The sequence below is a fragment of the Helianthus annuus genome, chromosome 17 (assembly GCF_002127325.2).
Source record: "Helianthus annuus cultivar XRQ/B chromosome 17, HanXRQr2.0-SUNRISE, whole genome shotgun sequence".
Taxonomy (NCBI): Eukaryota; Viridiplantae; Streptophyta; class Magnoliopsida; order Asterales; family Asteraceae; genus Helianthus; species Helianthus annuus.
Genome location: NC_035449.2, coordinates 10,727,291 through 10,754,753, shown reverse-complemented (window position 1 = coordinate 10,754,753; position 27,463 = coordinate 10,727,291). Strand labels below are relative to the sequence as shown.

Below are 27,463 nucleotides of genomic sequence, written 5' to 3'. Positions count from 1 at the left end.
GTGTAAGGATATGTGGAAGGCGTATTTTTTAAAACCAAAAGAATGATCCGGCTTTTAGTCTTTTTCAACGAATTACACTATCTAGAAAAAAAAAGTCGTGATCTTGCTAAGAAGGGTTAAGTGGGGGAGTTGCTCAATTAAAGAAGCATATGCAACAGGCATGACGCTTTAACTTGTATAAATATAAATTAAATCAAGGGCTCTTCTAGTTTTCTTGGATCGGCTATTCCACCTGAACCCTAAAGAATATGGGAGCTACTTTGTTTCGCAAAGCCGTAAAAAGAAACAGATGACTTCATAATTACTGTGACTTCATCAGGCATAAATCAACATTGACTACTCGGATGATATGAACGGATATGCCACACTTCTCGAATTTGTTTGAGATAATATAAGGTTTAGAGAGCATTTTGATGTCGAAGTAAGTCATAGATCAGGGGTCTATTTGGTCAAATTTAACCACAAAAATACCCTCATGTGGGGTCCATTTGGTCAGATTTAACCATAAAAATTAACTGAGTTAGGGTTAAAGGACATAACTTGCAAGGGTTTGCAAACATCGAGTACGTTTTCTGTAATTATTGAAGACAAATGACACAGTTTGCAATAAGTGACATACGTAAAGGATGATTTTTGTAATTTACTCATTTTTTTTCTCTGTGTTAAAGTCTTTTTTACGCAAAGTAATTTACTCATTTTTTTTTCATAATGAAGTGAACCGGTACCAATCAAATTCTCACCACAACGTTTATCAATATTTATAGTATTTCAAATACATCAATGCGACATATTTGTTCTACCAAAACGTGGTTTAGTTTTCCTTTTCTAAGGAACGTGTTATAGTATTTCAATTATATTGTTGCATGGTGTATATTTTATCTACATTTCTATAAACGTTTTGTTTAAACTCGAACGTGTCAAATATAATTGACCTTTTTCTTTACAGTGACAATCTGAACTAATATCGTCCAAACAAAACATTGGTGCCACGTTCCGATATAAATTTGATTAAAAGCGCATGAAAACCTCACTACTTTGTTTTTTTACAAATAAGAGAAAACCAATCTGCATGTACATGAAAATTGAACGGATAAGAATCTAAGACATCTTATTCCAAATTGGCTGCTGGGCCGGGATACTTAAAAAAGGTAAACATTATTATTCTTTAGTTTGAAAAATACGTCAGATTTAAAAGGCCACTTTATTTGAGAGCATCACGGTGATGCAATACTGACGAAGAGGCTATACAACAGCAGCAAACCATATGATATGCCTCATGGTCGGTTTGCCTTCTAATTCTACTTTCTTCCTCCTTTGATTCGTATCATTCTGCATCAATTTCACTCTTCGATTCTATACATTAGTCATTCAGCTCGAACATCCAAGTAAGTAACGCTAGTCTTACTTGGTAACTGATACTCAAATGCTCAATTATAGTTTAATTTTGATTTAGATTATTATGAAAAGAATAATTATACTGCGATCACGATCGCAAAATGGGCGGGTCGGGTCAAAACGGATTCGGGTCGATCAAAAAGGTTGTTTTGGTTCGGGTCGGAACGGGATAGGGCTGAAGCGGGTCCGTGATCATGTCGTTTCTAGGGTTAAGGATAGGCTTTGGGGGTAATCGATTGTTAATTTAGGGTTTCTTATCGGAGATGATGAACGGAATGTTGGTATGCAGTGAAGTCTCAAATTTAGGGGGTTTAGTGAAACAAATAACTGAACAGTGAAGATTTATTTTTTTATTTATAAAAAAAGGTATGAAAGTTCCCACAAAACCACCCAGTGCTTGGCGTTTTCAACAGCATTGTGTGTGGGGCGGGGGTAATTTGGTTGGTGATGTGGCGCGAGGTGATTGGTTGTTTGTGGTAGGAGGTTTGTGATTGGTTAGTTTTTTTTAAACACTAGGTGGGGCCCTTTCCACGCCCAACACCACCCCGTGCGTTTTTTTACCACGCCCTCTTGCTTACGTGGCAGCCACATGGCGCTTAACGCCCTCTGTTCATGCCCTTTCACACCGAATGGTCTAAAGCCACGACACTATATGTGTAGTGGGCTAGCGCCCCAAATGTCTGAGGTGGCACATTACGCATAGTTCTAGAGTTAACAACGTAGTTCAGTCGTTAAATGTAGTCTTAGGAAGACACAATGTATAAACACAAGGGGTTGAGCGAGAACAATTTTTAACAACAACCGTGTTGAGTTTGCTTTTTGAAGTAGTTTTTGATTTTTGGAACTGCTAAAATTATATACATTGCTCTGACGTGATCTAGACAATGCTGTTGTTTGCAAATACAGTATCATGGTTGTTCCTGCCGCCAGCATATTCCCGCCGGTTCCAACAACAGAGTCCATTGTCAGTGAAGCGTTTGACGAATTTAACTTCCACGAAGAACCAGGGTTACTTCAGTTTTGGGAATGCATCACGGCTTCTGATTCCGAGGACATTGGATGCTATCTTACGTTGACAGAACAAACCTATATGTTAACTCGAGATCATGAAGGACTTCTGCAGGATTATAGGAGGAGATGTCTTGTAAACCGTTATCCTTTTGTTGGCTTAGAAACAAGGGTGGGCAACTGGTTACCTGGCCGAGCGGCTCAAACAAGGATCGCAGACCATCGGACGATACATCATGCGCTTAATCCCGAAGATCAACATCCAGCAGACGTAGGAGGCATGGGGCAGTTGGTTTTGCCTGTGTTTCGTGACCAGGGTGATGGGAATAAACTCGTGGGAATCATTGAGTATGTCACGCCTGTACCTAAAGAAAGTTATGTTGAAGATTTTGAACAAATTCACAATCTACTAAAGGTTAGTTTTTTTTTTAAACTTACTTGTAAGTGCAGTATAATAATAATAATGGATACGAGTCCTGACACATATGTTACATTTGAATTAGACGCCATGAAAGTTTACCCAAGCCAGAAGAGAATAAGTGCTTTCAAGACTCCTATAACCTGCCGTTTTTTGAACCCTTGAGGAACTTTTTAAAAGTACTTAAATAGCCTCTGATTAAAGTTTCACTAAAGCCATTGAAAAGTTTAATTTATGCTTTTAATCACACATATGGTCCTTTTGGAACCTTTTAATCAATTCATGATCTGTTTCCCATGTTTCCATGTTAGTTACTTTTTAAACTTCTAAGTTTTATCCATAGTTGTTAAAAGCCATCGCCTCTTGCGCCTAGGCCCATTTTTCAGGCGAGGCGAGGTAGTTGCGCTTTAAGTCGAGGAAATTGCGCTTTAATTTTCTAGGTGATGGTTCAGGCGTAGATTCCGGCGAGATTCCTAGATTCCAGAGAGTTTCCGGCCAAATTCTCTAAATTCCGACAAGATTCTAGCCAAATTTCTACTTTTATCCAAGGAAAACTACTCTTCTACACTAATACACTAATATTTTTAGAACTTTTGGTTCTAAATAGATGATATATAGTTTTATATAATAGATTTTGTTTATTTTATTTGAAGAATAGTATTCTTTTTCTAATACATAATATAGTTTAACTTTTTTTCATTATGCGCCTAATTTTTCTCAGGCCCTCGCTTTTTTTGCGCTTTGCGCCTAGGCCTCAGGCGAGGCCTATGCGCCTTAAGTGCGCTTAGCGGCTTTAATAACTATGGTTTTATCTGCTTGACTCGTTTGAGATATAAAATAACTTAAATCAGCTTACATAGTTTATTCGTGAATTTCTTATAGGTAGTCAGTAATGTGACCCGAGTTCAATTATGTTAATATTTTATATTATTGTAGCATTTTACTGTGTAAGAAGTAAAAATCACTCTGCAGAAACTACAGATGTAATTTTCTGTGAAAATATAAAATTTCAGCTGGCGCTAGTTCTGTACTTCAACTTCGTTTAGTTGTTTTATTCAACATGCTACCCATTATGTATCTTAAACTTCAATATAACACTTGAGTGAAACTTTTGATAGCAAGTTAATCTACTTAACTCTATTCCATGCTTGTATCATGTGTTGTTTAAGAACCAACTACATTTTTATTTAGAGTTAAGTGCCATTTACGTCCCTGTGGTTTGTCCACTTTTGCCATTTCACACCAAATTTCAAAATTGTACCATTTTTCTCCCTGGCATTCTCGAAATGTGCCATTTCAATCCAAAAAATCCAGAATAAAATGTCATTTTCATCCCTGAGCTAACAAAGTTTTTTTAACTGGGCTTATTTTTTTGGACTGAAACGGCACTTTTCGAGAATGTCAGGGAGGAAAATGATATATTTTTGAATTTTGGCCTGAAATGACAAAAGTGAACAAACCACAGGGACGTAAATGACACTTAACTCTTTTTATTTAAAGAAATTAGTTCCTGATATTACGTTTTGAACTTATCTATATTGTGCTGCAATTCTTTGCAGGATGAGGGCTTGAATTCCACATATATGGGGAAGACGATAAAAGTTGAATACGATGATGATTTGATCAAGTTTACTCTGCCTCTTTCAGCTAAACTCACAGATCTGCACAAGGAAGTGAAAAAGAGATTTTTGAAATTAAAGCCCCGAAATTTGTGTGTCGAGTATAAAGACACCGAAGGTAACCGTCTTCCAATATCTAGCGATGAAGACCTCCATGCTTGCATGGCTGAGTCTAGTTCAAGAGGGGAAAAGTTCATCAGAATGCGTATTATGTTGAACGCATAGCAGTGCGATGACCCGCTCTCTTCTTTTCTTGGTTTGTTATAGAATGGATGGTCGTGGTTTACCAAAATTTTAGATGTGGCCCCTAGCTTTTCAAAAGTGCACACATTTAGTCCCCAGCTTTACCAAAAGTCACATGGATGGCCCATGTGATCTGCATTTTGTAACGCTTTAGTCCCTAAGGTTTCATCATGTCCAAGTTAGGGACTAAACACGTTAAAAAGTGCAAACCACAGGGACCATCCGTGTATTTTAAGAAAGCTAGGGATCAAATCCAAAATTTTGTTAAACCACAGAGACCATCCGTGTACTGTACTCTTTGTTATATGAATAGTGGGTGAAAGGGTCTTATTCTGAAGTCATATATAGTTAAATTTGGAACTTCTTTAAGCATAGATATATTTTATTAGGGAATTCATTAGGGGTTATTATGATTATTATCTACCTACACATTTCACCCAGAAAGATCCCATTTTGATAGAAGGGTCAATGGAACAGGTCTTGATCTTGATATGATATATTGCGGTCCGCTTAAGTGACCGAAAGAAGTGATCCATCGATCCAATGAGCAATCTAATTGGGATGTTGCAGATAACAAGGTACAACGATTAACACGCTAAAGTTTGCACGATTTAAACACCTTGTGTTGACTCGAAACATGATGGCAATCTCATTTAAGTTTTTTAATAACTTCTACGATCTAAACCGACTTTTACATTTACACCAATGTCTACCATGAGACTAAATACCTCGACGACTTTAGGGATGAACATCTATACTACATTGCTTTGATACTGATAGGCTACAAACCCTTTGGTACATGTTGGTAAGCGAGAAATCTTATAAGTTATAAAAATGGAACTCGATGAGTTAAAGCATGAATGCATACCTTGAATAGATCGATATTTCATCAATGGGAGAGACAAGAAATGGATCGTTCAAATCGATGCTTAGTTTCAGAGAGAGAAATTTGAATTCTTTTGTTGAATCTTGTAAATTAAATAATAGAGAACATGGGTTAGTCAAAAAAAGGCATGCTTAAAAGTGTTGACTTTTCAATCCCTTCCCGCCTACACGGTGGGACCAATTAATCAGGGTTTTAGTTTAATAATTTTTTTTAACGACGAAGAAAAATAAAATATATTAACCAGCAAGACGCTGGGCTACAAAAATGACCACAATATATATCATATAGTTAGGAATAAAACATATATTTAAATGTTTTATTGTATATTGATTGGCGTGTTTTATACATATTTTATTTATTTTTGTGTTAAAAGGTTTTATAAATGCACCGAAAAGATTTATAAGATATGCTACTTTGATTTGTTTTCTTACAAGTTAGATTATTTAAATAAAATTGATTTGAAAAGAAATATATTTTAGGTTTCAAATCATTAAATTTGTGGATGGATTATTTTCTAAAGAAATGAAAAAAAAAAAGTGGAAATGGATTCGTGATCAGTGGATGAAATTCGACAATTATATCGGGCCAAAGTTGATTTCTTGTTGGGTCATCATTTGGTGGGTTTGACATGATTTACAACCAACTAACTGAGCTCATTTGATGGGCTGTAGTCGGTCCAACAAAAAAAAAAAAAGAAGATGCGAAAATAGCACAAAAGGCCCACAAACAAGTATCTTAATGGAATAATGATCTATTCAAAGGTATATAATCATTCTTTCACTCATCGTGGTTCGTTGTAAGGCTGTGTGTTGTGGTGTCGTGAGCACCACGCGCTACCATGCGGCTGCCGCAGTGGCTCATGAACACCACAACCGAGTCAAGCTATTGGGGGCACGAGTGAGTAACGTTATGAGTAGGCGGCTAGTTAGTGCCATGTGTCACAATATTAGAGGATGAATCCAGTCGCTAGCGTGAGCCACAACGGGTAACCTAATAAGATTTCCCACTTAACAACACATGTCTATACTTGTGTATGTTATATATGTTTGGGCCAATTTTATACACTAATTTCTGCTTCAAACAAGTATATACGTTTGCTGCCAAATAAAATGTAACTAATATGAGATTGCCATGTTTTGAGTCAACGACAAATGTTAGAATCGTGCAAATGTTATTTCCTCGCAATTCAAGTAATAGTATGTGTTAATCGTTGCCGTCGTTGAAGGGTTATAAGTACCTTGTCATCTGCAACAACCCCAGTGGATCGACGGATAACTTCTTTTTATCAATTCCGTCAACATAAGCATTATATCATGTATACCAAGATCAAGACTTGACACGTCTATTAAGATGATATCTTTCTGGGTCAAATGACTAGATAACAAACCTCTAATCATGCTTGAAGAAGCTCCAAATTTAACTATACCATGACTTCAACTACTTGAAAGTGTTAAAGGGTTAGTTTGGTTAGACCAAGAAAGTAAAGGGGCTAATGGGTCGAATCAAGAGAAAAGAAAAAGATCAATAAAGATAATGGTTGGAGATAACAAAAAGAGATTGATATGTTTGAAGTCAATGAGGTAGTGGTGGAGTGGTTGAGGAAAGACTTGGTGTTTCTTGTGACTCAGCTTCGACTCCCACTCTCCCCATTATTTTTTGCGGCATCCAGGTGAAGGGCGATCTTGGATGGGAGACGATGTTTTACTGATTATTAATGCCTTCGTGCAGGTGGAGGTCAGGTTTCCGCGCATCTAAGAGAGCCAAGGGGCTGGCGGCGGTCGAGTAGCCGACCTTGGCCACAGTGCCTGGTGTCACGATGGTTGGCACGTCGTTCCTTGTCGTTAAAAAAAAGATCGATATGTTTGAAAGTATGGTCAACATAGTTATTAGTTTATTATATGTTTATTGGGAATCTACAAGTTGTGTCTTTATACGAAGCTTTGTTTGCAAGTTATTGTTGGTATAAATAGAGGTTAGGATTATTGTATCAAGGTGTGATTTTCGATCAATATAATAATAAAAAAAGAATGGTGTCCCGGAGTTGGGTCGCAAACTAGGTTGTTGTTTGTGTGTTTGAGAGTTGCTCGATCCAGTTAACTCTAACTCTACTATACAAACGCGTATTGCCGGCAAATTTGACAAATACCTAGGTGACCGGTAAGTCTATTGATGGCTTTACTGACCGTAATGTAATTTTTTAAAAAATCAATCTATATCTATTTCCTGAAAATGAAAACATAATATAAGTTGTAGGAATTCCGGAAAATAAAAACATAAATTATAAAATTAAAAAAAATCTAGAAAAAAAATAATATTATAAAATTCAAGAAAGCAAAAGAAGAAAAGAAGGATGTGTGCCATATTAACTTCAAAATATCAAAAGAAGAAAAAAAAAGATGTTATCACTCTATGGGTTCAAAAGAACATACATTCTGATGAACTTGGCCCCCTTTGAACTTGACTCAGCCATGCAAACCCGGAGGTCTACATCACTTGCGATTGGAAGACGGTTACCTTCGGTGTCATTATACTCGACACGAAACTCTTGGTGTTCTAAATCCGTGAATCTCTCTGTCACTTTGCTTTGCAGGTCTGTGAATTTAGCTGAAAGGGGCAGTGTAAACTTGATCATATCATTGTACTCGACTTTTATCGTCTTCCCCAAATATTCAGACTTTAACCCCTCATCCTGCAAAGGATTTAAGAACACAAAAGATAAGTTCATGACTTCATGAAACATAGCTTTCTCTTACCATTCAAATTAACATTTTGTGCACCATTAATACTTGAAATGAAACAAGTAAAGTTCAAAACCTGATATGATCAGGAATTGATTTTATAAATAAAAATGTAGTTGGTTTATAAACAGCATATGACCCAAACATGTGTTATCTTGATTAACTTATCATCAAAAGTTTCACTTTGATACATCATGGCCCATGGGTAGAGTATTAAATAACATATGCACAAATTTTAAATATGGTAGAGTGATTTGTTTAAAGTTTCACTTTGACACATCATGGCCCATGGGTAGAGTATTAAATAACATATACACAAAATTTAAATATCCTAGAGTGATTTGTTTATTTTCACAGAAATTGACAACTGCAGTTTCGAAGAGTGATTTGTACTTTTCGCACAATAAAAAGCTACAGAGATTTTAAAGAAATATAAACATAATGGATCACACTTTTGTTCACATTACTGACTACTTAGGAGAAATTCTGAAATAAACTGCATAAATGTCTAAAACAATTGCATGAGAAGAATAAATACATACAAATCCATCCAAAGGGTAAACTTATATGGGGTCTAGTTTGAATATAAAATATATGCTGGGACTCACATCCATCTATATGATTATATTGCAACTTGCAAGTTAAGATTTAAGAAATAAACTAACCTTCAGTAAATCATGAATATGTTCAAAATCTTCAACATAACATTCTTTTGGTACAGGCGTGACAAACTCAATAATCCCCACAAGTTTATTCCCAGCACCCTGGTCATAAAACACAGGCAAAACTAACTGCCCCTTGCCTCCTACGTCTGTAGAATGTTGATCTTCTTGATTAAGCACATGATGTATTGTCCGATGATCTGCAATCCCAGTTTGAGCTGCTCGGCCAGCTAACCAGTTGCCCACACTTGTTTCTAATCCAACAAAACGATGAGGATTTTCAAGACATCTCCTCCTGTAATCCTCAAGTCCTTCATCTGGAGTTGACATAAAGGTTTGATCTGTCAACATAAGATTGCATCCGATATCCTCTAATTCAGAAGGTGTGCATTCCCAATATTGAAGTAACCCTGACCCATTACCGAAGTTAAAACTCCTAAAAATTCTGTCAATTGACTCCAGAATTGGAACTTGTTGGATTAGTACGATGATTCTGACTCCCCGAATATTGAACTGGTTCGGGGAATTTATAGCATCCATACTGTATTGGCAAAACAATAGTACTGTCTAGATCACATCAAAACAAAAAAAACAAAAAAATTCAAGGGGTCCAAATAACAAAAAAACAATACTTTAATAAAACATTCCCAGCAGGTTCAGCAGAACCCCTCACCTAGCCCCATGGGTAATTAAAAAAATGTTCTCAACAGGTTCAACAAACACATGAATTATATTCTTAACCAACAATCATCTAACAAACATATAAGGCAGTGTGTTGTGGGGCGTTGCACACCGCTACAGTAGGGCACTAAAGTGGCGCTAGGGCGTGTGAGTGGCTGGCATTGCCGGCATGAGGGGCGACGGTTTTTTGTTTTTTTATATATGTATATATTATTAATATTAATATATTTCACACCTCCGCAACACACGTTCAAAGTTGTGAAATGTGAAATGCTCCACTACCTACTTGACACACGTATTTTTTTCGCATTTCCATAATAAAGAAGTTGGTGTCATGTTTTATCGTTCATACTTTCTAATAAGGACTATATATATTTCTGTACGTTCAGTTGTCGATCCACTGAAATCCTTAATGGCAGGCATATATCTCTGATAAGAAACCCTAAACTAACAAATAATTCTTACCCTAGAAGCGAAATAGCCATGGATCATGATCGAAATACGATATTCAAGTGTATTATAAGTTAAGCATTTGATTAGTAATTAAGTAAAACTAGAGTAACTTACTTGGAAGATTAGATTAATGATGCGAGAGCAGCAGATGGATGCAGTGGATCAGATGCTGAATATTTGTTATTCGCCTTGCCGGCTGATAGTGCATGACCGCCACCGACCGTCTACGTTACCTCGTATACGACAAGTTCTTGTTTCCTTTTCTAAAGGATCTGACCTTTACCGAAAAGGATAAAAGGGTACGACTATAAAGTACAACTGTACAACGAACCTTTTTAATTCAAGTGTTTTGGCTCCCCACGTTTCGTTTTGCCCCCTTTTTTAATTGAGTGAAACGCATTTCAACGCTACCTGATCCTTTAACTTGAAATTATGAAGATATAAAAACCAATTATTCTAGTCCGATATCTGAACTAAGTTAAGACAAAGTTATTTATACTTTAAAAACTATTATGTTGGATTAATTTGAGATAAAAAGTGAACATTAAAAAAAAAGTAACATTAAAGTACAAAAAAATCAAGAGTAAATTACAAGTTTTGTCCTTTATGTTTACACTAAATTACAGGCGTTGTCATTTAGCGTAAGAGTTGACAAATTTTGTACTTAATGTTTCATAATCTTACACGGTTTGTCCTCTGAGCCTAACTCAGTCAAATTTTTTGGTTAAATATGATCATGTGCCTTTCACATGAGAGCATACTTGTCATTTCACCTTCCCAGAGGTTATTTTGTAAACACTTATTATTGAGGACTGTATTTACAAAACTGAAAAAAAAATCTAAACTCTTTCTCTTTCTCTGTAATCCGAACCCACCATCACAACCCAGTCTCTCTCCAAAAACTCTCATCGGAATCCCTCCACCTCACTGTCTCCCACCGCTTCCTCACCTCCCTCACCCCTGCCCCGCCGCCCACATAAACTTCCACGCTTTTAACAACCACCTCCTCTACGCCGCCTACATCAACCACCACCACCACCATCAACCACCCCTGTATCAGATGAACCAAAAAGTAGAGCACAATTGGAAAATTGCAAATTTCCTATGAAATCAACTAAAATTCTAAAATTAAAACCCAAGTCAAGAATTCCACAAATAAATCATATGAAAATTTTCTATCTACCATAAAAATTGAAAAAAAGAAACATAGCAGTATTAAAAGAAAGAAAATTGTCCATGTTTTAATTCAACATAAACCCCAAACTTTGAATTCATTGAAGAATCATACAAAGTCTTCAAAGAATTTCATGTGGATTTAGAATGTTGAAGACAAATAACAAAATCTCAGAAGATAAACTGAAAAAACAGAGTACAATTACAAAATATCCAGAATCATATGAAATCTTCAAGATTTTGATGTGGGTAAGAAATGGCAAAATCCCATCACCACCGTCAACCTACCACCACCACCCTTCACCCACCGCCACCCCTAACCCACCACCACACCTACCCTTCACTCACCACCAGCAGAACCACCCTTCACCCACCATCGTACACCTCTAATCACCGCTAAACCCACCAATACCATCGCACCCACCTCAATCCACCACCCACCACCGTACAACTCTCGCCACCGCTAAACCAATCATCACCATCGCACCCACCACCGTACACCTCCCACCACCACTAAACGCACCATCACCGTTGCATCCACCACAATCCACCACCCACCACTGTGCAAAGGTTTTGAGAGAAAGAGAGAAAGGTGCAGAGTTTTTTAGAGAGAGAGAGAAGACTGGGAGAGAGAGTGTGAGAAGTTTGTTTCAATTGAATATCTTTTTACTTTTATAAAATAGTCCTTGTATATAAGTTATTTACACGATAACCCCTGGAAAGGTGAAAAGACAAGTATGTCCTCATGTGCAAGGCACATGACCATATTTAATTAAAAAATCTGACAGAGTTAGGCTCAAAGGACAAACCGTGCAAGATTTTGAAACATAAAGTACAAAACTTGTCAACTTTTGAACTAAAGGACAGCGCCTGCAATTTGGTGTAAACATAAAGGACAAAACTTGTAATTTACTCAAAAATCAAACTATAATGCCAAGTTTTTAAGTTTACTACATTTGATAGTACTACTAAGAAATGCATCGTTGTTCATCAACTTCCTTGTCCATAACCAGAGGCGTCTTTCAAAATTCACATAGTCTGTTCGAGTTTGAAAAAAATGTGCCCTTGCATAATGTTTTATTATTATTAAAAATAATCAAATTAGTATTCCACTCTTGCTCATTCTTCTCCCTACATGCTTCCTTTTCAGTTTGGACCATTTTTTAGTCTAAACCTCAAACATCACTAAAGCGGTTTGTGTGCAATAACTATAGATAAGATGAAAACTCCACTAGTTAAGTGTGATCAGATGGACATAGTTCCATCATGGGTGACTTACTGGAAGTCTCCACCTAGGCAATTGAAAAACAAATCATTGAGCTCCTTGTGGGTAAACCAAACAAACTTGGTGGTACGAGACGCAGAATGTTATATATGCGCCTTTGGATACCTTATTTATCCATTCCTTTAGGATTTCCAACCTAATAAACTCTTACCTAAAATTTTCCCATGTATATTCCTCTAATATGCCATTAGTCATCATGGCTATATGTTATGATCCTCATGCTCTTCCTATGTATACTTCCCGTCATATATCATTCCATGAAACCACCTTCTCCATTTCATATACGACTTATGATTTTGAGCATCCTACTACTACTATACCCCCGTTCTTTGTGGCGTCCACCCACTATATGGCGTGAAAACATTGGTGCTACTTATTAGTTGACAATCTGGTGTTTCGTCAATATACGAAACATCTTGAGGTTGTCTTGGATATTATCTATGATACAATGCTCTCACATACTTGTTGATTCTCTGACCAAATGGTTGGCTTTTACTTGATTTGAGATCCTTCGATCCAAGCTTCATGATGTTGCGGCTGTTTAGCTTGTAGGTGGGATATTAATGCTGCTATTTTTGTGTACCTTGCTGACTCAAACTATTTAGATTTAGCGACTACCATCTTCTTGATATTTGTTTTGTTTTCTTGATATACTTGGTTCATATGGTATCCATGTTAGGTTTATGCTAACTATTTCTCAATCTGCATATTAGTTAACTGATTGCTCATTAAACTTTGACAAGTCATGTTATTAATTCTTATTCTAATAGTACACAATATTCTCATGGTGTATATGTTAACAGGGTTGTTTCCTTAGTTCACAAGACCAAGAAATGTACTACTCTAACCTTCTTAGCCAAGATGAATATACTTTGAGCCATGATGACTCTCCACGATTACCCCTTAACAGTCCAACCGACGTTAGAAAATGTGTGAGGGCAAGGGGTGTGAACTTCAGTCAAGAAGAAGACAAGTTACTTGTCTCGGCGTGGCTAAATTGTAGCATTGATGCCGTTCAAGGAACGGATCAAAAACACTTTCAACTTTGGGAAAAAAAATCTCTAATTACTTCCATCAACATAAAGAAACAACAATCGAGCGAACAATAAAGTCTTTAACACATCGATGGTCATGTATTCAACAGGCCACAAAAAAAAATTGTGCAAACAGGCCACAAAAAAAATTTGTGCAAAACTAGCTCAAGTTGAATGGTTAAATCAAAGTGGCATGACCGAACAAGATAAGGTAAAAATTCCACCATTCTTGTGTTGATCATAATTTACCTTTTCTTTTATTTTTCTAACATGTATTCAATCCTTTAAATGCAAGCTTGAGAAAGCGAAGATTATGTACCAATCACTATACAAGGGCAAGGGCAAGGGCAAGAGCAAGGGCAACAACAACGTCCAGTTCGAGCATTGTTGGCACCTATTAAAAAACCAACCTAAGTGGATTTCACGTCCTACAAAGGATGTCTCAAAGAAAAAGAAGTTGATGATTCCATCCCCGACCACAACCACATCCCCAACGCAAAAAGTGATCGAGAATAAAGTTATCGAATTGGACCGACCACCGGGTGGGAAAGCCGAAAAACGAAAAAGAAAGGTCGAAGGTAAGCAAACCGAGGAAATCATGCAATTTAGAAAGATGAAGCATATTCTTTTAGAGGAGTCACGGGCTCAAGAGAAAGAGTTTTTCCGCCTTAAGGTTGAGAAGATGGAGTATGGCAAGAAGAAAGGGGACGAAAGACTAAGCATAGAGGCGGAAAAGTTGAGGTTGGAGGTTGAGAAGATGGAGTATGATAAAAAGAAAGAGAATGAAAGACTGAGCTTAGAGGCAGAGAAGTTGAGGTTGGAGGCCGAGAAGATGGAGTTTGCAAAGAAAGAATCGGATCAACGTATTATGATGATGGATTCAAGTGTTATGCCAGAAATGCAGCGATTATATATCCAGGATCTCCAGAGAGAAATCATAATGAGACGTGGTCATGACTGAGAAGCTCAATTTTCAAAAACCGAAGACCATAACTCATGTTTTTGAATGTGGTAGATGGCAATGAAACAACATGATTTGGTTTTGATGTTTTTGGCTTCTTTTGGTAAATGTTTTTGTTATGTTCTTGTTGCCAAATATCACACTAAGTTAGCTGCAAAAGACTTAAAAGTCCATGGTTTTGGATCTGCAGTGTAGGTCCGGCTAGGGGAGGATCTAGTCGCCTAATCCTTGTATACAAACCAACTCGGTTGTGCGGAATCCAACCGAGATAGCAAACCGAGGACGAACACAACAATGATAATATAGACACGAGATTCAACGATTAACACCACTGTATTAATACTATGAAAGTCAGTTACAGCACAAGGTTTACAAATGTTTTCTGTAAACTCTCTCAAACTCTCTCGTGTGTGTGTTCTGTGCTCTCTCTGTGTTCTCTGTGTTGAGACTGTCTATTTATAGCACCAGCACCACGAAACGGAATCTGTCTTGGCGAAACACAACTACCATCGACGAAACAAGAGGAAGGATGGCGAAACAGGATCACAGTCGACGAAACTGAGCTGTTTCGTTGACCCCTTTATGTTTCGTCGCCGATATGGGCTTTGGCCCAAACATAGAAGGCCCAATGCTTGTTTCGTCGTTTAGCTTTAGCCCAAAGACAAAGGTTCAAGTCTTTTTGTGTTTCGGCCCATACTTGATGTTTTTGCACACGACGGAGGAATGTCGTTGCTCATGCTGAGTCGCGTCGAGTCGAGTCGCGTACACATATCATGTATCAACAAACTCCCCCTTGGACGCTACTCGCGAGATTCGCCTTTCATGTCTTCTATGTCGGAGGATCTTCAAAGTCTTCACGTCTTGAAAGCAAAAAGTGTATCAACAAACTCCCCGTTTTATGTAGGAAGTGTGTTGACAAACTCCCCCTTAACATAAGCTCCCCCTTGAGTTATGCTCGTGAATGACTTGATCTTCGGTACTTGAGATCCATATGGTGTTGATGATGGTCAGCGGCAACTCGATCTTGAAAATCTTTTGAGTGCCTTCACGTCGTGTCTTTATTCCGAAGCTTGTCATCGACCATGTTCTCCTTGCCTTTAGAATCTGCACAGCAAGAAATCTAAACGTGTAATGAGAACAACTGCTTGGAATATAGTTAGTATAAACAAACAACACACGTATGAGCATGTTTCAATCAACTACCGTCCGACAGTTTGAAAGTTTAATCAAATTTGTCAATTTTAGTTTTTATCTTTCAAAACTTGCAAATTTTGACCGTTTATGAAGATTTAGTCAATTTGGTTTTCGTTCAGGTATCAGGTAACGAAGACTCGAGATCCAACATCGTACAATCAAAAATAAGACAGAAATAAAATCTTTTTGGCTTTTAGAAAGTTTATATTAAAACACACCTAAAATCTTTTTGGAATTTTTGAATATTTCAAATGAAAGGACAGAAAGCAGTAAATAAATATATACAAAGATGCAGAAACTGAAAGCATTAAATAAATATTTACAGACATTCTTTTTGCGAGTTTCGAGGGTAAGAGAATCATATCAGTGTACGGTCACGCCAAAACGCTCTTGTTGTTCTTTTTGTTAACATTTAGATAAGCATCCTATAACAATTATCGGTATTGTTATCCACATAAGCTCAACTTATCAGATGTAATCATGGCGAGGGGATACGTTAAAGTATGATTTATACTTATCGACCAGTGTTCATCCACATCACGACACATTCCCGTATCAAGGTATGCACGAGGGTTCATCTTACCGGTGAGTATACCGATTATCATCTGTTTGACCGTATATGATGTGAGAAACTCACTTATTGAGATTTGAAAACAAGCCCTATGTGATAGAATCACTTATTGATGAGGAACTTGATTTTCAGATGCATGCAGGCACAGGAGCAAGTCCGTGAACAGGTCAGTACTTTCGTACAGCAGAGAGACGAACTTGACTCCCGGATAAATGTGATATTTTATCACTTATTTGTTTGGACATGTGATTGTTGATCACTTATTGAGGTCGTATGCAGTATGTACACGTATGTATGGTATCATGGAAGATCTAGACTTACGTCCCCGTTATTTTTCGGTAAAAGATACAACCATGATACCCAGATGATAAGCAGCATAAAGACCGAATATCTCAGAACCTCGGCAATCTCTCAAACGAAATTTCGGTCCTAAGACCATATGCCAATGAATGGTTCCCACCTGGTCTTCAGTCGATTTAGGTTTATATCACCCTGCACACTTTAAAATGATTGTGAGCCTACCGATACATCTTATATAGAGCTGCTTATCGTTTTTCAGTTAAGGTTCAGTTTGAAGAGGTTTCGACAGACCACTGATGTACTATCATTTTCTCTTTTGCTCGCCAGGAAACTCATTTTTGTTTTTCTATTGTTTTGTGTTTTTTTAAAATTTTCGATGTTTTTGTATTTTCGAATTTTGGATTTACTCCCTCTAAAATCAACAAACTAAGATAAATTTAAAAGACACAAAGATATGTACAAAAATGATTTTCTGATGTTGGTGTTACTCTTGCTTGACCTTAATGCCGTTTACCAATAATAAAAAGTCAAATCTTGATTTGTCAAATGCTTTGGTAAAAAGGTCGGCACGTTGGTCATCGGTGTGGACCTTAACAACATCGATTAGCCTTTTGTCAAAGCAATCACGTATGAAGTGATATTTGATTTCGATGTGTTTGGTCTTTGAATGCTGCACAAGATTTCTAGTGATCTGTAAGGCAGCAGAATTATCAACGTAAATGGGAGTAGTTAGGAATTCAAAACCGTAGTCGCGCAATTGTTGTTGGATCCACAGGACTTGGGAGCAACAACTTGAGGCAGCAATGTATTCAGCTTCGCATGTTGATGTAGCGACACAAGTCTGCTTCTTGCACTGCCATGTGACTAGGCGATTTCCCAAAAACTGACATCCAGCCGTTGTGGATTTGCCGTCGATTTTGCATCCGCCAAAATCAGAATCACTGAAAGAGATCAAATCAAAGTTATTATCCCTAGGGTACCATAGACCGGTGTCAGGGCAACCCATCAAATAACGAAAAATCCTTTTTACAGCTGCAAGATGTGAGGCCTTCGGGTTGACTTGATATCTGGAAAGCAGGCACGTTGGGTACATTATATCTGGTCTTGATGCTGTGAGGTACATAAGAGATCCGATCATCGCGCGGTAGTATGAGGGGCTAACAGATTCACCCTTCAAGTCTGGAGTAATTCCGTGATTTTGCTGCAATGGGGTACCGATGGGCGTTGCATCAGACATCTGGAACCGGCTCAAGATGTCACCAACATATTTAGTCTGATGGATGAATATCCCAGACTCGGTTTGTTGCACTTGTAGGCCCAAAAAGAAAGTCATTTCCCCCATAGCACTCATCTCGAATTTATCCTGCATAATGCGCTCGAAATTCCTACACAAAACATCATTAGTAGAACCAAATATAATATCATCAACGTATACCTGTACCAGTAGAAGATCTCCATCTTGTTCTTTGATGAAAAGAGTACAATCGATAAGACCTCTGCGAAAACCATTCTCCATCAGATAATTAGATAAGGTTGCATACCAAGCTCGTGGTGCTTGATGTAGACCATAGAGAGCTTTGTTGAGCAACCAAACCCGATCGGGATGGATAGGATCTTCAAAACCTGGAGGCTGTTCGACGTACACCTCTTCTTCTACCACACCATGTAAGAATCCACTTTTGACGTCCATCTGGTAGACTTTGAATCCTTTGAATGAGGCATAAGCCAGAAAGATCTGAATTGCTTCCAGACGTGCAACAGGTGCATAAACTTCGTTGTAGTCGATCCCTTCAATCTGACGAAAACCTTGAATGACTAATCTTGCTTTGTTTCGGATAACTACTCCACGGTCATCCTTTTTGCATTTGAACACCCAACGGGTACCAATCTTCTTGTAACCACCAGGTTTCTCTACGAGTTTCCAGACACCAAGCTTCTGGAATTGTTGCAGTTCTTCCTACATTGCTTCAACCCAAGAATTATCTTTCATAGCTTCTTTCCAAGTTCTTGGCTCTTCCTGTGAGACATAACACGCGAAAGACCAATCATTTTGTTGACCAGATTCTCGAATAGCTGCATACAAGCCTGCATTGTTGTTGTTTCGCAACATGTTTCTTGTTTGAACGCCACTTTGTACATTTCCGATGATGTTTTGTTGAGGATGGGTATTATGAATCCTTGTTTCAGGATTATCTTGAACTGGAATATTTGTACCCAGATTGTTGAGATTGAGATCAACAACCAAATCAATGCCCGGAATTGACGAAGAGGATGATGCAGTAGCTTCAGCTGTTCTAGGGGCATCCACTGGAGGTGTACCCTTTGAAGTACCATGAACTGCTGTTGTTGGAGCTTCTTGATCTGCATCTAGAAATTCATCATCCTCTGAAGATTCGTTCAATTTGGCATCATCGTGAAAATCCTCATTGTCGAGAGCATTATTGTTCACTGAAGATGGTTCTTGATTGACAAGAATTGGACGAACCACCGGTGAAACTGTTGCATTGTCACTCTCGAAAAACATCCTTGCCGCAACATTTTCTTCAACTGCTTCAACATTGATCGAATTGAAAAAGTCATCGTACTCAAACATCCAAGGCTGACCAGGACATTTGACTGGAAAAGTGTGCCTTTGTACTCTGATCTCAGACCATTTCTCGACCCTTTTAGTCTCTAGATTCCAGACTCTTAAGTTCGGGGTGACATACCCAAGAAAGTATCCCTCAATCGCTTTTGCCCCAAACTTTTCATTAGGATCGATTATAGTGCACGGAGCTCCAAACGGTTCAAGATATGATGGATCTGGTTTCCATTTGTGAAGAAGCTCAAAGCAGGTCTTGTTGTGCCTTTTGACTGTAAGGACTCGGTTCAACGTGTAACATGCAGAGGCCACAGCTTCACTCCAGAATGGAATGGGCAACTGCGACTCTACCAACATAGTCCTAGCAGTCTCGATTAATGTGCGGTTCTTACGTTCAGCGACGCCATTCTGTTGAGGAGTATAAGCTGCACTAAATTCATGAAGAATACCCTTTGAGGTGCAGAACTCCGCCATGGCATGATTTTTGAATTCAGTACCATTGTCGCTGCGTATCCGTCTAACTTTCAACTTATACAAATTCTCAATCTGAACGATCAAGTTTTTGATAATACCGAAAGTCTCACTCTTGTGTGCCATAAACGCCACCCAAGAAAATCTTGAATAATCATCAGTTATTACGAGGCAATATTGATCATTCCGGATGCTTTTATGCTTGACAGGACCGAACAAATCCATGTGCAAACGTTCGAGCGGAACGGCCACCGTGTTGATCTTCTTAGTCGGGTGTCGCTTCTTTGTTTGTTTTCCTTTCTGGCACGAAACACAGACGTCTTGAAGATGAAAGTTTTTAAGAGGAACACCATTCACCAATTCATTTGACACCAAATGATTCATTTTGTGTAAGTGAATGTGACCCATTCGTCTGTGCCAAGAGATTGAGTCTTTTTCTGTGGCTTTGGAAACGAAACAGGTTGCTTGTGCATACGTTGTGATAGCTTGGCTCATATCAAGGACATACAAATCATTTATCCTTGGAGCAGATAAGAGAATCCATTCTTTTGGAATTTTGAAGCCGGGTTTCAGCACGTAACATCCATTTGCATCAAAGTGTACTGAAAACTGTTTATCACAGATTTGTGAAACGCTGAGAAGATTGTGATCAAGTTGTTGCACAAAGTTGATTTTATCAAAACTTACAACCCCATTGGATATCATTCCTTCACCAGTGATATATCCGCCCTTATCTCCAGCAAAAGCAACATAACCTCCTCTAATAGATTTGACGTCATAGAGAAGCTTCATATCGCCTGTCATGTGCCTGGATGCCCCACTATCAACAATCCAATGACTACTGATAGTTCCTCCTGGAACACCCTGCACATGAACTCACTTGATTAGTTGGAGATGGGGACCCAAGCCATTGTGGTCTTGGGTCTTCCATTTTCATCAACAACAATAACTTCCACTTTTTGATGATTCGGAAATTGTGATGGCCCCCCTGATTCAATAACCGTTTTTGGTTTCCAGGTCTGTTTTGTTATACCAGTGTTATTCTTTAAAATCTTAACTTCATGGTTGTCTGAAGTTTTTTATTTGTCTGGTTTGACTGAAACAGATGTTTTGTTAACCACATCGGTTTTAATCGCCTTTTCAATTTTCTTGACCTGTTGGCGTTTCTGTTTCTTTTCCCTTTCTTTTACAAGACGGGGATCTGGTTTTGATGAAACAGATCGCTTGCGGTCAAGTTGGTCACGGGGATCATCAACCTTTGCTTTCAACTTATGAAGATACGGACAGTTTCGAATTATATGTCCAATTTCACCACATTCAAAACATGATCTTCGTTCAACAAACCCCGAAGCAACATGTGATTGTCTTGTTGATGATGAACTTTGTGATCCCGAGGTACTAGGTTTTGAACTGTTTGATTCATTTCTTTTCAACTCTTTTGCTTGTTTAACAAAATCCAAGTTAGATTTGTTCTCAAAAGTTTCAATTTTGTCCGTTCCCTTTGATTTCACAAAGTCCACCTTCTTGTTCTTCTTTTGGGTCTGTTTCTTCTGACCTTGAGTCGTTGATTTTCCTTTTGGTTTGGTATGATTTTGCTGCTTTTTCTCTATTGGTAATTTCTGATTGCCATATTGTTTTCGAACTTCGGCCTTTGGAATAGGAGGGCACTGTGTTACCGTAACATGTGATGCTGTCTTTCCCAAAAACTTACTTGTCAAGTTTTCAAAGACTTTACTGATTAAAGATTGATTAACATTCTTAATAGGAAAATCTTTGTCAGAATAAATTTTATCATCACCAACGAGAGTGTACAGCAAATTCACACTCTCCGACTCTTTTGCAGACAAGGACTCGATTGCAACAGTCTTAGCGGGTTTTGCAGGAGGATCACATAGAATATGATTCTCAAGAGGTATGTCCTCTTTTTTGATTACCGCATTAGACTTTGCTGGGATAGTATCATCAGATTCATCATCAGAAGAATCAGCATCCTCAATAATAACTGGAGGATCCTGATTTGTTTCAGCAGAAGACACGCATGTATCTGCTGATACATCTGAATCTGATAATATTTCTTTCTTGTATCCAACTCCTGTTGCAAATTCCTTAACGTCTAGAGGAACAGATGGCTCAAAGTAGGTTCTATCCTCCTCATCAGGCATGGCATCATAATTGTGTCTCACAGGTGGTGGACATTTCTTGTAACCAATGCATGTGACATCCCGTTTCTCTTTCTGAACGTCAATGATGTGATCCAACACATAGCTAGAGCTCAAATAACTGTCTAGCTTAAGCTGGATCGCCTCACTTTCAGTTTTAACACAAGCCATCTCTTTTTGCATTATCTCAAGGCGAGTTATATACAAATTTATGTCAGTTTGTTTTCTGGAAACCATTTTTGTTAGCTCGGTTTTATCTTTCTTTAATTTCTCAATTACCGATTTAAACTCCTTTTCATGGTTTTCATAAAACATGTTGGCTTCAGTGCACTTAGAAAGATCCACGATCAACTTTTGGTTGTGGATGAATGTCACATCATACTTGTCTTGCAAAGCTTCGTGTTTGCTTTGCAACTCACACCACTTAGCATTCAACGAAACATGTTTGTCTTGCAAGTCAAACAAACTAGCTTGTAAAGCATCATGTTTGCCTTGCAACTCAGACATGTTTGCCTCTAAATCAGCACATTTAACACTCAATCTAGCACAATTATCACAAATAACAGAAGTGGGTTCATCGACACATACCTGACTTGATGAACTGTCGACATTAGCCATAAAGGCTGAATGGAGAGAAGAAGAAGAATAAGCAGCTTGATCCACCAGAATAGATCTCCTATGAGTTCCTGCTGCAGCTTCTTCAAAAAGCTCATCAATGTCTGCATCAACTGACGCACTTGATGTGTCATCCACATGATCATCGCCTGAACTCGAGGATTCTTCATCTGAACTTCTACTACAGCCAGAACTGTCTTCATCTTCAGAAGAGTCACCACCATTGGCGGAAGATTCTCCACCACTGGCGTGATTTAACGCCTTGACAACTTCAGCAAAACAAGCTGTTCCATCCGGAGCATCATTACTCAACTGAATTGACCAATCACAACCTTCATCTACTTGAACCACAAGTGCCTGGTTGGCATTTGATGGTCCTGCTTGACTTGGGTTGTTGACAGGTATTAACGTACGCTCATTGTTCCTGTTCTGATTCTGCTGATTGCCTTGATTTCTGAACGGGTTCTGGTTCCCATGCTGAGCTGGCTTTGTATATTCCCTTTTAAAATGACCCCGTTCATCACAGTTGAAGCACTTGACTGCCTGCTTATCAAATCCATACTTGGTGTCTTTCTTGCTTTCCAAGCTGGTTCTGCCAGTTCTTTCCATGAAATCCTTTGCCCTCCTCACAGCACTTGCAAAAGCCCATTTGATGTCCATCAAATCCATCTCCTCCTTATCAATCTGCTGATAGTCTTCTTGTGTCAGATTAATGTTCCCAATCTGACCTTCCACTAATCCACAATACGCGCTCACCAAAGTGTTTAGCAGCTCCATATGTTCCTTAGCTACTTCTACACTGACCTTTGAAAAGCTTGATGTGTCGAGCCGTACTGTATTTGGCTTAGATGGTTGACCGGCAGATGATGTACTTCCATAACAAGCTTGTTGTTGAACAGGAAGTGGATTCCCATATAGATCAGTTGCTACAGCAGATTGTCGATAGACTTGCTGTTGTGGAACTGGCTGTAGAGGATTTCCATACAAGTCTGTTGTTGGAGCTGGCTTTACTGGGACTTGTATTGGATTCCCATATAAGTCTGTGCTTGTGACAAAAGCTGTTTGAAGTGGAGCATGAGAGACTGGTCTTGCAGAAGAGGTGCTGGAGGTTCCATAATACATCTCAGGATTCTGTGGCACTGGAACCTTCTTTGCCTTTAGAGTTTCCTCCTGATCTTTGTTCTCCAAAAGCTGCACAAAGTCATTGATGTTTGTTGTAGCCAACACTCCATTGTATTTTAGAATCTCCAAGAAACTATTCCATTGAGGTGGCAATGCATCTGCAAACTTCTTCACTACCTCTACTGGAGTTGTCACTACCCCAAAATTACCCAATTCAGTAAGCAAATGATAGAACCGACTTGTCATATCTCCCAAAGATTCCTTATCCATACACGTGAAGCCATCAAATTCTTTCTTGAGTAGATCGTGTCGCAATTGACGTGTTGCTTCATTACCTACCCCTCTGGTCTTCAACGCATCCCATAACTTCTTTGTCGTCTTGAAGCTGACAAATTGATGGTAAATATCCTTGCTTAATGCCTGAGTAAGAATGGCATATGCCTTCTTTTCCAAATTGTACGTCTTTTTCTGATCTTCAGGAAGATCGGCAAATGTAGCAGCAGTTGAAGCGACAACCTCTATCGCTTGATCGAAATCTGTGGTGAAACGTAGCCACAATTCTGTATTTTGCCCAAGGACGTATGTGTAGAATCTATCAACCCATCCCGGATATTCATTTAAGTGCATCAACTTTGGAGGCCGATTCAAACTTCCGGTTTCGCTCTCTCTTAATAAAATGCTTTGAATACTAGGAGTCTGATTTGATACGAAAGCCCATTGACCGGTAGAAATTGCACTGGCTTGCGAAGATACCGGTACGGGAGATTCGGCCCACGAAGGAGACAAACTCGTATTTCTATACTTTCCTTCATCCGGAGACGGAGTACCCCACCAACTCGGATTCATATTGAATGCTCAATCACGAATACCTGAACAAATCACTCAAATCAAACTGTCAAATCACTTGGTAAACCTTCTGTTAAAAATAGACAACAATCTCGACGAAACTGAATAGGCTTTGAAACTTGACGAAACAAATTTTAAATTATATGTCGACGAAACAACTATCGGCCCAACGAAACAAGTCTGACGAAACAGAATTAGATATGGGCCGACGAAACAAACAAGTGAAGCCCAAAGAGTGAATCCCAATTTACTTTCGACGAAACTGATTTAAGTTAAGGTAATGAAGCCCAGTTACAAAGCCCAATAGTCATGATTGACGAAACCCAGTTTGTTGGACCCCTTTTGTTCGACGAAACATAAAATCTCTTTTGGGCCCTCAATCAGCGAAACGGGCCCAACAATGCTATCGACGAAACAGGATCTATGGTGCACTCGACGAAACAGAAATTGAAAATGGTCTCGACGAAACAGATGTTGTGTTTCGTCGTTTTTGATTTTTGCGAAAAGGATTGTGTTTCGTCGTTTACTTTTTGGCGAAAAGGAATGTGTTTCGTCGAATGTCTGTTACGTCGAAAAAGGTGACAGGAGTTGGTAAACTTTTCAAACCTTATCTTTTTCTGACACAACAACAGTATGCTTTCGGCTACACCATGCCCTATTCACCAACCAAAGGCATGGTATGCAATATTTTAATCAAATAACACTTCTCAAAGCACAAACAACCTAACACTTAATTTCCAATGGATCAAAAAGTTGATTTTATGAAGAACACATTGAAGATTATATGAACTGGATGAGTTTTCCGGTGAACCGAATATTTCCGAAAACACGATTTTGCTAGAAATGTTTAATAAAAACCAATATTTAACATGTGAACATGAACTTAACAAGGTTTTTAACAAAACACAAAGCAAAACAACAAGATTTAATCCACTTAAAATGTTTTTCCAGAAAATGTAAACTTTAGAAACCCGAAAAACAACCCAAGAACACCTCGGTTTTAACAAGGAGAAGAGCCAAGGCTCTGATACCACTTGTAGGTCCGGCTAGGGGAGGATCTAGTCGCCTAATCCTTGTATACAAACCAACCCGGTTGTGTGGAATCCAACCGAGATAGCAAACCGAGGACGAACACAACAATGATAATATAGACATGAGATTCAACGATTAACACCACTGTATTAATACTATGAAAGTCAGTTACAGCACAAGGTTTACAAATGTTTTCTGTAAACTCTCTCAAACTCTCTCGTGTGTGTGTTTTGTGCTCTCTCTGTGTTCTCTGTGTTGAGACTGTCTATTTATAGCACCAGCACCACGAAACGGAATCTGTCTTGGCGAAACACAACTACCATCGACGAAACAAGAGGAAGGATGGCGAAACAGGATCACAGTCGACGAAACTGAGCTGTTTCGTCGACCCCTTTATGTTTCGTCGTCGATATGGGCTTTGGCCCAAACATAGAAGGCCCAATGCTTGTTTCGTTCTTTAGCTTTAGCCCAAAGACAAAGGTTCAAGTCTTTTTGTGTTTCAGCCCATACTTGATGTTTTTGCACACGACGGAGGAATGTCGTTGCTCATGCTGAGTCGCGTCGAGTCGAGTCGCGTACACATATCATGTATCAACATGCAGGTATGTGTGTATTGTATATGTTGCTTTGTCTGTGAAATGCACATGATTCCCAATTGAATGCAACTTCATTCGGTTAGTTTGAACCAAATTTAAAAGAATATATAATATAATAAGACAAACACTACAAGAAACGGGTACCCTTAGCGGCGCCATGTGTCGCCTTTAAAAGCCCTTTTTGTCGTCGCTAATGGTTTAGCGGCGACATGTCACCGCTAAAGGGCTGGTATAGATCGGCCACTATTGCCCTTTTTGTCGTCGCTATTAAACCTGTCGCCGCTAATGCTTATGCCAGAGAATTGCCTGAAAGCTAGCCATTGACGGAACCTGCAAATTCTCAAAAACTCAAACAAAGCATTTTACATGTAATTTTCGGTCAAATCTCATAACAAAGCATAAAAGGAAATTGCCGTAAAGCTTGTCGTTGTATTTTTATTCAAATTTCATACTATACATCCACAAAATCACAAAGCATTTTACATAATACTCAAACAATACAATACACGATTTACACATAAAACTAAAAAACTCGCTAGAAGGTGCTCCGGTGACGAAGAGGATGCTCCGTTGACAGTGGTGGTTGACGGAGAAGGTGCTCCGATGACGAAGAAGGTGCTCCGGTGACGAAGGTGCTCCGGTGACGAAGTAGGATGCTCCGTTGATAGTGGTAGTTGACGAAGAAGGTGCTCCGGTGGCGAAGAAGGTGCTCCGGTGACGGATTATTGTCGTTATTTGTGACGGCCAGGAAGAAGCTCCGGTGACAAAGATGTATATATGAGCATGATTTGTGTTTGTTTTGAAGAGAAGAAGATGAAATTGTATTTGAAGTGTGTTTGTTTGAAGGGGAGAACAACAACAACAACCACTAGATCATGTTTCAATCAAGGGCCAAGATTTTTTTTTTTTTTTTTTTTTTTTTTTAAGCACACGGATCGAACTATTACCGGCGACAATGGTGTTGCCGCTATTGGGGGTTCACGTCGCCGCTATTGCTTGTTAGGTCCCCACCCGTTGGATCAGGATAAGGATCAATGGCTGGGGTTTGATTTCAGACACCGGGACGCGTATTGACCAATAGCTGCGACATTTGACCTGTCGCCGCTAATGGTATATAATACTTGTAGTGAAAACAGATATTTTGTTAAGACTGAAAATGAAAGAAAGAGAAAAAAAGAATATAAGGATGGATATAAGAAAATGAATGTAAATGTTTTCATAAAAGAACAAATAAATTTAAAGATTGCTGAGTTTTAGGTAAATTATATGGATGAGTATAAAGATTTCAATGTGAATGATTTAAACACCCATCTAGATGATGACAACTAAATTTTTTAATATTCTTCTGTATCCTTAATTATTTAATAGAAAAGAAAGTGAACAAGAAAACTACTGTATAAGTCAATAACTTGACAGTAAA

General features: G+C 38.5%; 2 protein-coding genes across 3 annotated transcripts; one reads left to right on the top strand and one right to left on the bottom strand.

Moving 5' to 3' along the window:
* Positions 1 to 1,248: 1,248 nt before the first annotated feature.
* Positions 1,249 to 5,057, top strand: LOC110922957. Of its 2 annotated transcripts, XM_022167150.2 has the most exons (3): positions 1,249 to 1,385; positions 2,302 to 2,818; positions 4,381 to 5,057. In XM_022167150.2, exons 2-3 carry the CDS (start codon positions 2,306 to 2,308, stop codon positions 4,663 to 4,665), a joined length of 798 nt encoding a protein of 265 aa, XP_022022842.1. In that variant the 5' UTR covers positions 1,249 to 1,385; positions 2,302 to 2,305; the 3' UTR covers positions 4,666 to 5,057. The 2 variants fall into 2 exon arrangements, with proteins under 2 accessions (XP_022022842.1, XP_022022843.1); XM_022167151.2 differs by lacking the exon at positions 1,249 to 1,385 and having other exon boundaries at positions 2,287 to 2,818.
* A 2,876-nt stretch (positions 5,058 to 7,933) lies between these two features.
* On the bottom strand, positions 7,934 to 13,442 carry LOC110923689. Its single transcript, XM_022167749.1, has 4 exons — positions 13,410 to 13,442; positions 11,032 to 11,154; positions 8,973 to 9,536; positions 7,934 to 8,258 (listed from the first exon to the last, which is right to left on the bottom strand). Exons 1-4 carry the CDS (start codon positions 13,440 to 13,442, stop codon positions 7,977 to 7,979), a joined length of 1,002 nt encoding a protein of 333 aa, XP_022023441.1. The 3' UTR covers positions 7,934 to 7,976.
* Positions 13,443 to 27,463: the final 14,021 nt, after the last annotated feature.

Bases quoted from the DNA above. Each gene is read 5' to 3' on its own strand.
- LOC110922957 (XM_022167150.2), top strand. From the start codon at position 2,306: ATGGTTGTTCCTGCCGCCAGCATATTCCCGCCGGTTCCAACAACAGAG. The intron at 2,819-4,380 runs GTTAGTTTTTTT...AATTCTTTGCAG, and splicing joins AAATTCACAATCTACTAAAG to GATGAGGGCTTGAATTCCAC.
- LOC110923689 (XM_022167749.1), bottom strand. From the start codon at position 13,442: ATGGCTCAAAGTATATTCATCTTGGCTAAGAAG. The intron at 9,537-11,031 runs GTGAGGTGGAGG...GATGTGATCTAG, and splicing joins TGAGGAAGCGGTGGGAGACA to ACAGTACTATTGTTTTGCCA. The intron at 8,259-8,972 runs GTTAGTTTATTT...AATCCTTTGCAG, and splicing joins ATATTCATGATTTACTGAAG to GATGAGGGGTTAAAGTCTGA.